This window comes from Bison bison, unplaced genomic scaffold (genome assembly GCF_000754665.1).
Source record: "Bison bison bison isolate TAMUID 2011002044 unplaced genomic scaffold, Bison_UMD1.0 scf7180017864146, whole genome shotgun sequence".
In the NCBI taxonomy this organism is placed as follows: domain Eukaryota; kingdom Metazoa; phylum Chordata; class Mammalia; order Artiodactyla; family Bovidae; genus Bison; species Bison bison.
In genome coordinates, this window is record NW_011494718.1 from 11869001 (window position 1) to 11885497 (window position 16497).

General features: G+C 34.4%; 1 protein-coding gene across 1 annotated transcript in view; it reads right to left on the reverse strand.

Moving 5' to 3' along the window:
- Nucleotides 1-16497, reverse strand: part of VPS13C (vacuolar protein sorting 13 homolog C (S. cerevisiae)) — a 183907-nt gene that overhangs the window by 161311 nt on the left and 6099 nt on the right. Inside the window, exons 2-5 of the mRNA XM_010840782.1 lie at nucleotides 10673-10716; nucleotides 9963-10005; nucleotides 5757-5852; nucleotides 3486-3587 (exon numbers count right to left, since the gene is read on the reverse strand). Coding sequence (XP_010839084.1) covers nucleotides 3486-3587; nucleotides 5757-5852; nucleotides 9963-10005; nucleotides 10673-10716 — 285 coding nt within the window. The remainder of the gene's footprint in view (nucleotides 1-3485; nucleotides 3588-5756; nucleotides 5853-9962; nucleotides 10006-10672; nucleotides 10717-16497) is intronic.

Genomic DNA, 16497 nt, shown 5'->3' on the forward strand with positions numbered 1-16497 from the left:
GATTTTTACCCTTAAAATTCTAATGTTAAACTCAATATTCTATCCCCAGCCAAATCAAACAAGTGTGGAAATAAATTACAAAACTTTCAGACTTGAAAGGATCTTAAAAATTATATCCAGTGCATCCTTTCTTAAAAGCTATCAGAAATGCTTCAGCTAAACAAAGGAACAAAACTAAGAACAAAAGGCAAGGGACTCAATGAATTAAAAACAGAAGAGCAGTGAAGATCAGTTCTAGGATGACAATTATATAGCAGAACTAAAACAAACAAACAAACAAAACACAACCAAAAAAACTGCTCTTCAAGAGGGCAAGGGGGACAGGGAGAGGACAACAGATGTGTTTGGACAACTGCAAAATAACACTGAGAGCCATATGATTGATAGATTTCATGTAGCACACAAAAGAATTTAAGGTAAATTTAAACAGAAGGAAAGAAGCATTTACAAATTTAAGAAAGAAAAACAAAAGGCTGGTGCAGAGGAAATATAATCACAGTATATTATCTGACCCATCCAGTGAACAGTAATTATTTTGTCACAGTAATGTAAATTTTGACTCATAATTGGCCAAAAATTATGATACGACCATATTATGAGAAGACAGAAAGAGGAACTGAGGATGAAGGAAGATGGTAAGAGAGGTAAATTCCTTGACTACTGTGGAAGGAAATACAAGATAGTGCCTTACATTAATAAATTAGATTACCACAGAATGTTACTATTTCTAAAATGATGGCTCCCTCTAAGGAGTGAGTTGAAAGGGTAGAGAAGGGTGAAACAAGAAACTGACATTTTTCATAAATCTTTTTGGAAAAACTATTTGATTTCAGAGTTAACGTTAACTCTAAAATTTTAAGAGTTTTGATAAATTAATATTTTAAAATATAGAATCTATATAGCATTTGAAAATCTTTTGATTTTACTAGGAATTTAATATTACCCTTTACTTTACAATAGCCTTTCCAAAAAAATAAATTTAGTACAATGAAATAAAAGAAGAAAAATATCAAGAAATTTATTTTGACAGTTAAGCAAGCTCTCTAGAAATGAACTTGTATTTCAATTTTCTTTTTTTCCCACATAATAGTGGGCAGGCACTCTATTTTATCAAATGAAACAAACTGAGTAAAAGTACATCTTTAAAGCAGATCAGACTAAAAGCTCTATTTTCATTTTTATCAACTGCTGCTTATAGTTAAATCATTTTCTCTCCTTATCTCTGAGTCTCCATATATAAGCAATAGTACTTTTGTGCTTTCAAACTCAAGAAATAAGTGGGAAAATAATAAGTAAAAAAAAATAAAGTATAGTAATCAAGTCAAAACTGTTAATTAAAAATGATGAAATGGAAAGCATATAAAGGCCGGGGTTGTCTTTAATCATTCACATGAACAACATTATATGAAGATAGGGTCTATATTCATATAAACTAGAGAAAGTACTTAAATGCAGTCAAAATGACTAAATGTATTTCTTAATAATTGAGAAAAAAAATCTCTATCAACATATTTCCCAACTTCTGAATTTATCTCTTTTATACTTGGAGCATTTTGTTGACAAATCTAATAATGTTAATGAAACTGAGTTTCAATTTCTGAATCTTAGTTCTATACTAACAAAAATTAAACTTATCATCCAAGAAGCTACAATATAATGATTATTTATAAGCTTAACAGCCCCATTTACACAAGCTTAGTACTACAGATGTTGATGCTCTATAGATTTATCAAATCATCCTTAACAATCTCTCTGCCAGACCCAAAAATAAGTTTCCAAAGTATTAACAACCCAGTGACTTAGCAGTAGCAGTAGTCAAAATTCACAAGCACTTAATACAAAATGTATAGCAAACTATCATTTTGCTGATTAAGCTGTCAACTACTAAAACGGAGAGAGTATATACCATGCTTTCTCTTATAGTTCACTGGAAACACTAAAATATTTTGAAAGCAATCACAGTTATTTCTATTCCAAAAAAAAGAAAAAAATGAGTTTGGGGTTTGTTTCTCAAGAGGGAAAATATAAATTATATATATTATAAATTAAAAGTATATAATTACATGTAACAGCAATATATCCAACCATACATATACCAATTGATGACTACATACAATTATATGTATGTGTATTAACAAACAGATTTAATCTGAACTGATTTAAGGAAGAAATTAAATTCTAGTGCTCTCTAAGCCTTTTTCCTCATATTAAAATTAATAAAACTATTTCTAATTAACCAATATTAAGTAAAAAGAAATATTCACACTGAATTGGCATAAAACAAAACCATGACCACTTTGCTTTGTTTGGCAGATAAAAGTGACAGAAATTAACAAAACCATTTTCATGGAAATACAGATCCTTAAGTTTCAGCGGAAATATAAGATACAGTTAAATATGAAAAGAGAAAGGAAAAAAATGTTTAGACTTTTAAATTTTTCTACCATTAAAAACAGCCTCTGTATCTGAAATATTTTAGTACTTTTCTGTAAAAGAATCAGTAATTCTGAATAAGGGAAAAACAGCCAGGGAAAAAGGAATTAGAATCTTTGACAAAGAATTTTAATAAACAAGCTATTTTTAAGAGAGATTTCTCTTGATTTAATTAAACATCAGCAGCTTAAGCATCTTATTATAGTATCTAAAAATAATTTCTATCATTTCTAACATTGGCCATATCTTTAAAGAGAGACCAAAGAGAAATGCCTTAGGCATTTCTAGTACCATCTTCTTCCATCATAGAAATATATAAACATGCTACCAAATGATGCAAAAATGATGTAAAATGCCATTAATTTTCATACGCCAACCAGCAATCACAGTATGATTTGCCTTGAAAGAGAAAAACAAACTTGGAAAGGCTTGGAAATGCCTTCAACTCACCATCCTACAGACTACTCGGTTTTATCCTATCCTTATTCTTGCTCCATAAACCAAATTAAAACAGTCACCAGATTTATTTTTAGATAAAAACAAAATATTAAAACTTAAGATGTTAAAACGTTGAAATCTGAAAAACCAATTTTTAACAATTATCCTGTATAATATGAAAAGATATAGCAAGGAAAAGAATTACAGCACCATTTCCTCTAAACATTACTTCACTATATTAATATGCTGAACTTTATTATCTTTCAACAACACAGGTGAAAATATAGACAAAGAAACCATTAACCTTTGGCAAAAACAAACAGGACTACAAGAACTCAAAGAATTTGGGAAGTCTCCATAAAGTAGCATAGTAGAAATGACTGGTTAAGAAAAGTAAGAAAATTTAACTGGCAGTGAGATAAAATAATCACAAAGGCAATGATTCCTAAATGTGTCATTAAAATCTTTACAATCAATATTATGAGATATGATATTAAAAGATTCTTTGGAACAATAGCTTATGAAGGCTTATGAAAGAATCCTCTTTACAGAATATTAAATGTATCTAAAACATAGGTATATGTACATTTTTCTAAAACATAAACATATTGTACCTTTCTCTGCTGCTTTTTGAAGGGCTTCTTCAATTCGGGATAACTCTCTCTGTTTAATATCTTGCAAGGATTTTTCTTCCTTTTCAGCATCATATTTAATACCTAAAATATGTATATAGTTAATTCACATATCAAGAAAGGCAATAATAAATAAATAAGAAAAGTTCAGCCTCATTATAATATTGTGTGTATGTGTAACAGGTAATCTTTGTAAGCAAAAAACATTTATATTCTTTAGATTGGCTTTACAAAAAGTTTACATAAATGATTCCTATCTACTTACAAAGTTCACATCAAAAGGAAAAGGAAGGAAGGAAAGGAATTAAAGGGAGAAAGAATACAGGAAAAAGGATGATTGGGGGAAAGGGTGAGTAGGAAGGTAAAAGGGAAAAACAAAGAGAAGGCAGAAAAAACATCCAAAAATTTCCAGTTATTAGATCTGAGTGGTAAAATTTTGAGTAACTACAAAAACATGTAAAATCCAATATCAGCTGGTATCAGTGTAAGATTGATTTAAAAAAAGACTTTGAGAAAGTAATTCAAGAACATGTATCAACAATCATAAAATACACAAAATCATATCCTTTTAATTTAGTAATCTCATTTCTGATCACGTACCTAAGGAAAAAACACAAAATGAGAAAGATATCTATAAGGAGGATGAGTTATAATGTTCACTGTAACAGCAAAAACCAGTTGGCAGTCCATAATAAAATATCATATAGCCTTTCAAAATTGTCACTATCACCATGGAAACTGTGGTTTTCATATTTCATCAAAAATAGCCCTTTTGCACTGTTGGTGGGAATGTAAACTGATGCAGGCACTACGGAAGACACTATGGAGATGCCTCAAAAAAACTGGGAGTAGAACTACAACATAACCCAGCAAACCCCACTGCTTGGCATACACCCTGAGGAAACCAAAATTGAAAAAGGCACATGTACCCCAGTGTTCACTACAGCACTATTTAGCTAGGACAGGGAAGCAACCTAGATGTCCATCGACAGATGAATGGATAAAGAAGTTGTGGTACATATACACAATGGAATATTACTCAGCTATAAAAGGGAACACCTTTGAATCAGTTCTAATGAGTTGGATGGACCTAGAGCCTATTATACAGAGGGAACTTAAGTCAGAAAGAGAAAAACAAATACCTTATATTAATACATGTACATGGAATCTAGAAAGATGGTACTGATGAACCTATTCGGAGCAACAGTGGACATGCCAACATAGAAAACAGACCTACAGACATGGGTGGGGGAAAGCAGAGGGTGGGATGAACAGAGAGAGCAACATGGAAGCAGATACACTACCATGTGCAAAATAGATAACCAGTGGGAATTTGCTGTGTGACTCAGGGAACTCAAACCAGCACTCTGTAACCTAGAGGGGTGGGAGGTAGGAGAGAGGTTAAAAAGGAAGGGGACACATGTATACCTATGGCTGACTCATGCTGATGTATGACAGCGGCCAACACAACATTGTGAAGCAATTTTCCTCCAATTAAAAACAAGTTAAGTTTGGAAAAAATATATATACACATACTAAGCAAAGAAGCTGGATCCATGTTACATATATAATGTGATAAATGCTATGTTAAATCAAGCATGTATACAGTAAAGACTGGAAAACAAGTTATAAAAATACAAACTGTCTTTTATGGTTGATAAAACAAGTAACTTTTCCCTAAAATATCTGAACTTTTCTTAACATTATATTGATCTCAAACTGAAAAAAAATTAATAAAATTAATAGTGAAAGATATTACTTTGAAAAACATCACTTTAAAACATTCATTAAAAATTAAAATACTATAATGTATAATGAGAAAATTACCTACTTTATACATGCTTTTGAAAGAACATTCACTCAAAATCAGAAGCAACAAAATGGGAAAAAAATTTCCAATCTGTAGATTAACATGACAGTACATTTTTTAAAATTTATTTATTTTCATTCTCAAAAGTAAATCTGTCTAATGCATCTCAACAGAAGACTTAGTTGTAAAATAATTATTCACAGAGAATATAATAAATTTCACAAATGGTTGAAATTACTCTTTCCAACAACAATATAAAATACTTTATATAAAATGTGGCTATGTATGTATATGTAAAATGCATGTATGTGTGTATATATATGAGTATGATTAGTTTATTTAAATTATGTTCTGTTTTACTAAACATATTAAAATATTTAACCAAAGTAACAATTTAATTTTACTATGACTTTACTGAATGGTTATAACCTAAAATAACTTACTTGCTCCTGGGACAACAAGCAGGTATAATCCCTCTAGAGTTGCAACAACAGCTTCGCCATAAAGGTTCTTCCAAGGAATCTTCAAAGTTAATTTATCTAAACAAACATGATTTCAACTTTCTTATTTGGATGCTCAAGAAGATATACATTTCTCGCTTTCCATTAAGAGAAAAAGTATACAAAACCCTTCAGATATAGAGTATGAACATTGCTCAGAAAAAAAGAAACTAACACAGTTTAAAACATCTTTTTATATTATATTACTATTAGAAATAACTATTCACATTGTGCTTTATATTTTTTAAACTTTTTGATAACTATTATTTCATTTACTATTCCCAAACTATAAGAAAAATGAGGCAACTATTACTTTGGTTTGGAAAAAAAGAAAACTCGGTCCCAGGCAGGTTTAATTATTTGCTTAAGTCCACTCAAGTCATCAATGGAACCAGAACTGATGGTCTAAATACGGTACATGCGGTTCTAGTCACACCTGCAACCTCATCTCTACAGCATCAGTGTAAAAGAGAATCTGTTCAAGATCCCAGGAATTGAACCAGCAACACAGATTAGAGCACCAAAGGAAAAGACCTTTGACAGTATGCTAAATTGCTACAACTAGAAGAGGCCAACCCTGAAGGCAAGGTATACTGTTTTATGATTACCAGTATTATAAAGTGACAGGCAGGTCAGACTAGTTATATTCCAAATATTACATGAAAGGAAGAACACATCTTCTCTGTTAGAAATAATGGTATTAGTATCAAGTCCTTCAGAGACTGGCCTACAGAAACATTCTCACCCATAATGTAGATGAACTACCCTAAGTGTCACTAAGCCAAGTTTGGAGTTTTATGGGAAAAAAGCTATGCAAAGCAGGAGAGAGAAGATAAAAAGGGCATATTTTCAGCTAAATTTTGAAATGGGCAAAAATCTGTCTTTGGTATCTTTCCACACTATTATTTCTTTACCTTCTTCCCAATCACTAGTATGCCCTCTTTTCAGGTCTCCAGGCAGCAAAATCTCCCAATCTGCCCTCAACTGTATCAGAGCAATTCTACCCAAACCTTTTCACCCCTACAGTTTTCCATGTTCCAAAATTAGATACCTTCTCTCATCACAATTTAAAAAATAATGACCCTATAAAAGCTATAGTTCTCTCAGTACTGCCGATCAGATTCTTAAGACAAAAGAATCTGATTCAACTAAGTCATGCTAATATGTGAGTGACTAAACTACTTACACCATCAGAATCACTGGCACTTTTAAATCAAGATGCTGAAAGCTCAAAGAATTGTTGACCTGGATAAAAAGCTGAAGAAGAAATAAAATAATGTAATGTAAGGGAGGATATTTTGCTTCACCTGAATGGCTATGGAGGCAAGCCAGTTTTGGCTGGGAATCTCTTACCGAGGTTAAAATCCAGAATTATTTCTCCATCTAGATTTTTACTTTTCTCTAGCTTGTAACCCTGATGAGATCCTTAAATGGTTCCTACATCAGAGGAGCCTAGAGGTAAGGGCAGTACACTTCTGGGTCATTTCTAAGTCTGTTGATTTTATAGTGAGCACCACCTATATTTATAATAGACAGTGTTTTATTTGTAATTATCTCATCAACTCCTAAAAATAGATTTAATTGCCTTCTTGGTGAGCATGAGATTGAAAAAGTGGGAAATGCTTCTTTAATATACCAAAAATAAATTATCTGTTCTCTAAGCCTTTTTTCTCTCCTTTTACCGTAACTCATTATCCTCCCGTCCTTGACTATTCTGTATTCCACTGAAATTAAGTTCCACTGCCTTCCTTTTATAAATCAGGAAAATTTTTAAAATTTTTAAGTAAAAGCAGTATCCACAAACATATCTAGCTCTTAGAAAATCAAAACATCCTTGGTGTACTTAGCCACACTAACTCGACAGGTTAGGTATAATATTTAAGCTAACAGTAATTTAAAAACTGTTAATTTTAAGCTAACAGCAATGTAAGTGCCTGATAAACCTCAAAACAGAGGTAAGTATAAAGAAAATACGCTTTGCATCCTTACATGCAAAGTGTCTCTCCTAACTCAGTGAGTAACCTGGAAGAAAGCCATTAAATTCTTATAATACTTTAAAAGCAAAGAAAATAAATTCAGAACCATAGAAAACCTCTTCCAAAATATAAATTTTGTTGTAATAATACAATGAATAACATATAAGTTATTTAGGCAAATATAACTCACCCATTAACCTGGATATGAAGCTGCAATATTTTGTCCTAATTATAGATCTCTCTAGTATCTTTGAGGACAAAGATACCATAGTTACCCTTGCTTCTCCCACAGCTATGTATCTTAAAGGTAAAAGATTGAGTTAATAACTATAACTTCACTAGAGGATTTCAATTAAGCATGCAGGGCTACAATACATCCACAACACTGCTAAACAAGGCTCTGTGTAATAGACAAACAAAAAATATAATTTTTTGCCCTAGCAATATTTTCAATCTAAAGGAGTATCTCCTGTTTCAAGAGGAAAAAAAAAAAGAATTTACATTAAAATGTTTTAACTTATATAAAAGGAACACATATTTATGAAGTAATGCAGATTCACAGAAGTATTCAAGTAATTACTAAAAAGATGCTACGACAGTAAAAGACAAAGCCTTCCCTGAATACAAAATAATGAATGAAGAAGGAAAGCGATGTGGTGAAGTAGCAGGGTGACAGGGATGAAAGGAAGGATTGGTGGCATAAGTGAAAATTCTAAAGTAAGAGTAACTCATCTAGGGTTGTAATTTATAGCTTTTAAAAAGTAAAAACCAGGCAGCATGGAGAGCTGAAAAGACCTGCTATATTAAATGGAGAAGGCAATGGCACCCCACTCCAGTACTCTTGCCTGGAAAATCCCATGGACAGAGGAGTCTTGCAGGCTGCAGTCCATGGGGTCACTAAGAGTCGGACACGACTCAGCGACTTCACTTTCACTTTTCACTTTAATGAATTGGAGAAGGAAATGGCAACCCACTCCAGCGTTCTTGCCTGGAGAATACCAGGGATGGGGAGCCTATTGGGCTGCCATCTACCGGGTCGCACAGAGTCAGACATGACTGAAGCGACTTAGCAGCAGCAGCAATATTAAAATTCCTATTGAAAAATTTCTCCAACAAAGATGTATGCTTAGTTATGGATGATCTTAGTGTGAGAGTTTAGCTACGCAGACTTTCAACTTAACAGAACATATCCTTTATACCACATTGCTGCACAATATATCAAGTGAAATGGCTGAATAAAACATAAGGGAAATTAGCTATACTTAAATTCTCTTTAGTCAATCCTAAAGAAAATCAACCCTGACTATTCACTGAAAGGACTGATGCTGAAGCTGAAGCTCCGATACTTTGGCCACCTGATGCAAAGAGCCGACTTGTTAGAAAAGACCCTGATGCTGGGAAAAATTGAAGGCAAAAGGAGAAGAGGGCGGCAGAGGATGAGATGGTTAGACAGCATCACCAACTCAACAGCCATGAATCTGAGCACACTCTAACAGATAATGAAGCAAGGGAAGTATGGGGTCCTGCAGTCCATGGGGTTGCAAAGAATTGGACACAACTCAGCAACTGAGTTCTGAGTAAGGCTTCCCTGGTGGCTCAGAGGTTAAAGTGTCTGCCACCAATGCGGGAGACCTGGGTTTGATTCCTGGGTCAGGAAGATCCCCTGGAGAAGGAAATGGCAACCCATTCCAGTATTCTTGCCTGGAGAATCCCATGGACAGAGGAGCCTGGTAGGCTACAGTCCACAGGTCACAAAGAGTAGGACACGACTGACCGTTCACTTTCACTTTTCACTTTCAGCAACTGAACAACAACAAATTCTCTTTACTAGAGTCTGCAAATTATACTGCTTTGAAATTTAAAAAAAAAATCTGCATATCAACTTTGAAAATGAAGATACTTTTCTGTGGTGGAACCAAAGCCTGAAAAATATCACTGCAGTTCAAATATCCTTCTAATTTAAAAGGTAATTTTCTACACTTTGCTCAAAAACTTCCATACATATACTAGGTACAGTATACATTAGGCTCAGAACTCCGAAAGCTCTAATCAACATAAGCCAAAAACCTATCACATTTTGTTCAAGCTAAGAAAGATGTCTGAGATTAAATAACAGGAAAAATAAAAAACTAAAAGGATGAAGAATAACTCAAATGAAGAGTGAAGTACTTACCAATTTGGCCAGCCTTGACTTTAAAAGGAACATCCAATTCACTCTTCAGAAGAAAGAAAAAAAAAATTAAACAACATCTTAAACTATTAAGTGCCTCCAAATCATCTCTGTAATAATTATTTAAATACACGATCATCTCTAAGGAAAAATAAAATTTTTACATCTGAGAAACTCATAAAGGATATGTTTCATAGGTGAAAAAATGTTTTTATTAACTTACAATTGACTTTTAAGAAAGAATTCATAAGAGAAGCAAAATATAAACAAGGATGATAGAAAAAGAGTTTATAGTTAAAGAACATTTCATTTTCCAAAAGATACTATTTCCATAAGGAAAAAAATTCTTTTTCTAAATCTTCAATCTCAGATTTTCCTAGAATAAATCATTAAACAAATAATCACTTCATCTGGTACCTGGTACCAAGTACCCAGCAACCAGGGTTTCAAAGAGCTTATCAAATTAACTGGGTAGTCAACATAGTAAAGAATCTGCCTGGAATACAGGAGATTCCGGGTTCAATCCCTGGTTTGGGAAGATCCCCTGGAGAAGGGAATGGCTACCCATTCCAGTATCCTGGCCTGGAGAATTCCATGGACAGAAGAGCCTGGTGGGCTACAGTTCATGGTGTTGCAAAGAGTCAGACAGGACTGAGCAACTAACATTTTTACTTTCAACATAGTTTATATTAAAAAAAAAAAAAAAAACTTACCAGAGCATTTTCTTTGATCTGTAGATTATCCAAGGCCACATTACCTTTAAAAAAAAAAGACAAAAATTATAAAGTTAATACACCAATTAGTATTAGTATACCCCATCTTAATGCAGCACCAACACTATGCTAAATGCTAAGAAGTAAGCAAAGCAAACTTCAAGAATTTAAGAAGCTAAGGCACAAAAGAGTTGTTCTATATATACAAGAAGTATTAGTTATGGCATACTTTAGGTGAGCCCAATGCAAAAGAAATCATAAAATATTTAAACTGGCTAACATTTAAATAGACAATGAGAAAGAAACTGATGCCTTTCAGACTAAAGAACTCTAGAACTGAAAATATCTATATATCCATCATTTTGAATGATGAAGCCAAAATCTTAAAAGAAGGAAATAAAGAGGTTACTATTAGAACAGATCAATTATCCTGTAACCCAGAATCTTTTCCTTAATCATAGGGTCAATGAATAATTTCTATAAGAATACAGTGCTGGTCTTTTAAAACTTCAAAGATCCTATTCCCCAGTAATTGCTTATGCTTCTACTATTCTCTCATTAGTCCAACTTTTTAAAAGTTTATTCAGATATTAAGTTATAAAAACAAAAGCCATAATGACACTATTGCATGACTCAAATTTTAAACACTGCACCTATATGTTCATACAGAATAAGTAAATATTCTTGTTTACATAAAAATATAAGCCAAAAAAAGTTTTCATTTCATGTAAATTCTCTAAAGATTACTAAAATGCAAGTTCCAACATGAAATACAAGTATAAATTATTCAATCATGCATTTTCTTAATCACTCATGACACATTTCTGTTTTTGTTTTGCTTTTTCAAAAAATACTATGCTTCCTATGCTCTCTCAAAACATTTCTCAATCAAGCAGTTTCTTTCTGGTGGTATTCTAAAAAGTATATTCCTCTATTATGCCACTGTTAAGAGATTCGCTTTTCCCCAGATCTCAGATTTATTCAAGCAAACATTTATTAAGCACTTACTCCAAGTCATGTACTGGAAAGAGAACAAGCCTGCTGGTTGAGGAGAGCAAATTTCTAAAATTTGGTTAATACTCTATTGACATGCCAACAGAATAGTACATAAGATGCAAGGGAGGAACCACCTAGTTCTGCCAAGGGAGACTAAGAACTTCACACAAAAGTTCAAGCTAGAAGACTGAAGGAATATTTATTGGGTGGATAAAAAAAGAGAGCAAAGGGCTTCCCTGGTGGCTCCCCAGTAAAGAATCTGCCTGCCAATGCAGGAGACACAGGTTTGATTCCTGGGTCAGGAAGATCCCCCAGAGTAGGAAAGAGCAATCCATTGCAGTATACTTGCCTGGGAAATCCCATGGACAGAGAAGCCTGGTGGGCTACAGTCCACCAGGCCGCATGAGTCAGACAGACACGACTTAAAACTAAACCAGCACCACCAAGAAAAGAAGGCAACAGACATCTCGGAGTACAATGTACTTTAGAATGCACATGTGGTTTTTTGCAGGTGGATGTGAGGATGGGAGATAAAGCCAGAAAGGTTGACAGGAGTTAGGCTAACCAAGAGTCTTCAGAGTGAAAAGTTCAGACTGGTTACAAGAGAGAGATGAAATATGTACAACGAGGATGACAAAATCTGAGCTAGAACCATTATTCTATTGTTCTAAGAAATGGATCTGTCCAAATAATTTACCTAAAGATACTGCAATATTGGTTACAAAGCAGAAAGGACTGATGGGGGGGGGAGGGGGGAGGACCTAAAGAACTCCAAGTCCAAAAAGACAGCAAACATCATAATAACCTATAACAGAGCAACAAAATATAGACAGACATGGGAAACACACTCATAAAGCAGTGAGGTTTAAAACAATGGTAAAGAATGCCCAGCTTGATCTATATATTTAAAATTACATATATGCACATATACATAGATAACAAACAACTCTAACACTAGACACCATAATAATCACAGCTGTTATTACCTTATAATAAAGTTCATCTTCTTTATATACGCATATTGTAAATTTTCTATAATAAACTTAAAAGCTGCAAGAAAAGGAAAGTAGGAGGTAGAAGCCTCGCAAATGGGAAGAAAATACTACAGCATAATAACAGGAGGAAAATTTCTACAATATACTGAAGAAAAATTAAAACCTGAAGTAGGCAATAACTTCAGGGTCAAAGAGACAGATGAAAAAGTTATTTTGGGGCTAGAACTGACAAGATGTCATCACTGACCAAACATATGAATAATATAGTAGTCACGGAAAACTGACATGTATTTTGAGAATTAAGAAAAAAAAATCTTTAAAAAAAGTATTATATGAATAAAAATTACATAAAGTGGGAGAACATTCCTGGACTTAATTCTGTCAGATGACGAATTACAAAAAATTACAATTGGGAATTCTATGTGAGTCAAAAGAAGTAATGCGCACAGAAGCCAGTGCACATGTGAAGCCACACACACCAGTTTAACAAGACCTAACACCATGGGGTCGCACGAAGTCGGACACGACTGAGCGACTCCACTTTCACTTTTCACTTTCATGCATTGGAGAAGGAAATGGCAACCCACTCCAGTGTTCTTGCCTGGAGAATCCCAGGGACGGGGGGCCTGGTGGGCTGCTGTCTATGGGGTCGCACAGAGTTGGACACAACTGAAGCGACTTAGCAGCAGCAGCAACACCTCTAGGGAGGCTTGTAAACTTGCTCATGAATTTTGCTTGTTCTTCCCCTTGATTTTCAACTAGAGGGTCAAGGGTCACCAGGAATGTTCTCAAGTAACCTGCAGTAGATATGAAGCATTTTCTAACAATTGTTAAAGCACTAACATATGTAAAAATATAAGTGCTCTCATAAAAAGCACACTTTCTACCACAGTGGCACTGTGGTTCTTTAATGAAGTGATAGATGCTATTTAAGATGTGAAATAGTAAAGCTACCAATATGGCTAACAGAGCTAAACAAGCACATTTAGAAAGGCATATGAGAGAAAGGTCATAGTGTTTATTTCTGGGAGGCAGAATTAAGGATTTATTAATTCATGTTCCTCAGTATTTTCTAGTTTTTACAATAAACAGATATTACTTTTATGTTAATATTATTAAATTATAATATGAAATGGGGAAACAAGGTAAACTCTAATGTCAATGTCAATATGACCTTAATATGTTTTATCTAAATTCCTCCTATATTTACTATTTACTATCTACAGAAACATTAAAAAAAAAGATCTATTTCTACTACTTAAGAGTCTAGCAATCAAATGCATATTTCCTCTCTGGAAAAAATGTAAATGTTATCTAACAAATAGTAACCATAACAGTGATAATAAGAATGATATATTCTATAAATTATTTGCACTGAAGGAGGAGTCACTACTCCTAACACAAAGAAAAGGGGAGGAACAGCAGCGTATTTCTGATTAACACCAGGGTGAAAGTGCATTCATTTATTCAACCGGTAGATGAGTGCCTTATCTAAGTAAGGCACTGTGCTCTTAGTGTACTCTCCCACTAAAATGCATGCTTTTCTGCAGATACAGAATATCAGCCTCTTTGTACTTAACTGACTGCTGAGGCAAAAGTTAAGATTTAGTTTTCCATCTCTATTCAAGATAATATAATTCTATATACATGCAAGGAACTTTAATAGCTATAATCAGATCACCCAGGGCTAAGAGCACAGAGGTCATAGGAAGTTCCTGAAAACCTAGAGGAAGGATAAATATTTGTGTCTAATCTTTAACACCCCCCCCCCGAAAAAAGGGAGGAAAGAAAGACTAATAATTGGAGATGGATAAACTTAACTCTGCCAGCGAGGAAGGCACTAAAGCCAATCCCACAATCAAGTGTGTCTAAGCCCACAAATTTCTAAGGAGACCAAGGTGAGAAAGAAGAAAAGAGGCTCTGTGAAGTGATTGCCTTCTATGATGGACTGCCAAGTCTGAAGGATGACAGCAAAAGTTAGTCTGGCTTCAGAAGACAAGGTTTCTGATTTTGATCCTATATGATGAAAGTAAATGATGGCCCACAAGCTACCCAGGCCTCTCAATGCACTATATGATGAAAGAAATGAAAGTAAATCATGAAGAAACAAATGTATGTGACCAGAGTGTCACATATAAACTTTCAAAGCTAATCTTGAAGGATATTTTAAAGAAGCATCTTAAAAGAGTAAATCCTCAATCAAAATTTAATTTAATCTTTATGAATGAACCAGAGGAGGGAAATGAAAGTAAATCCATTAAATTAGCAAATGAAACCAAGGAGGCAGAGTTGGAGCCAGCTCAGAAAAATTTCAAAAGAAAAAGAAAAGACTGCTAAATTATACAAAATAACAAAGTTGGTACATTTGTGAATAAAAATCAAATGCCACTGATATAATGTGGAGCAAGTCTGCCTCAGTCCAAGAATAGCTTTTAAAACACATAATGGCCTACAGAATAAATGTAAGAAATTCATTGCTGATGCTAAATACCTCCAGTCTGAAATAATCTGAATTTTCACAGAAGTTTCACTACACTATTCTTATGGCACTTAACACTCAGGTATATAAATCCCCCACCTAACTTCAAACTCATTGATTCTCCTCATAGAAGGCACTCAGAAAACACTGACTCAGTTAATTAGAATGCCTGTGTGTGTTTTAGTCGCGCAGTTGTGTCCAACCTTTGCAACCCCATGGACTGTAGCCCACCAGGCTCCTCGGTCCATGGGATTTCCCAGGCAAGAACACTGGAGTGGGTTGCCATTTGTACTGAAATAGAAATGACTACATTAAGAACATAAATCTTTCTATGTTATTGATAGAAAACACTCTCAGATCTACTACATTACTTGATCCTCACAGCCTCCTGGGTGTAAAAGGAGGCAGGATGTAAAAACAAATCAGGGTTTAGAGGTTAAATGATTGGCCTAAGAACACTATGTGAACATAGTAAGTGGTGCAGCCAGGGCTCAAATCTCCTGATGCCCCAGGCTGTATTAAAAACATTACACGATCTTCCAAAGAGCACAGATAGCTTAGAGAATCTGATAATTCTGTCCTCCTTGGGGAAAAAAAAAAAGCCATGTAAGAACTGGACCCCGCACTGAGAGGTCTGGATAGCTGGTGAGCCATTTTTGGTTTTTGCTTTTTAAAAGAATTTCTTTAGAAACCCAAAACCAAAAAGGGTAACTAAAATCAGTATTACTAGCAAAGATATAACCAGAAAGGAAAGGAAAGTCAAGCTTTATGTTAAGAAAAAGAAATGTGTCTCCGTGGGAAACGCAGAAGCAGGAGATAGCATTGCAAAGGGTCATTTTAGTACTTTTTAAAAATCTACATTTTTCTAAAAACAAAAGAAACTCATAAGTTATGATTTAGAACGTTTTAGGATCATGAAGACCTTAAAACCTAATCTGCTTTCACTTTATACATGAGGAAATCTTTTAAAGAGACTGGGTGGTTTATGCAAGGTTATACAATTAATATGTAGTAGCTTCCCAGGCGGAGAAGGCAATGGCACCCCACTCCAGTACTCTTGCCTGGAAAATCCCATGGACAGAGGAGCCCGGGAGGCTGCAGTCCATGGGGTCGCAAAGAGTCGGACACAACTGAGTGACTTCACTTTCAATTTTCACTTTCATGCATTGGAGAAGGAAATGGCAACCCACTCCAGTGTTCTTGCCTGGAGAACCCCAGGGACGGGAGAGCCTAGTGGGCTGCCGTCTATGGGGTCGCACAGAGTCGGACACGACTAAAGCGACTTAGCAGCAGCAGCAGCTTCCCAGGTGGCTCAGAGGTAAATAACCTGCCCACCAATGCAGGTGATGCCTGCC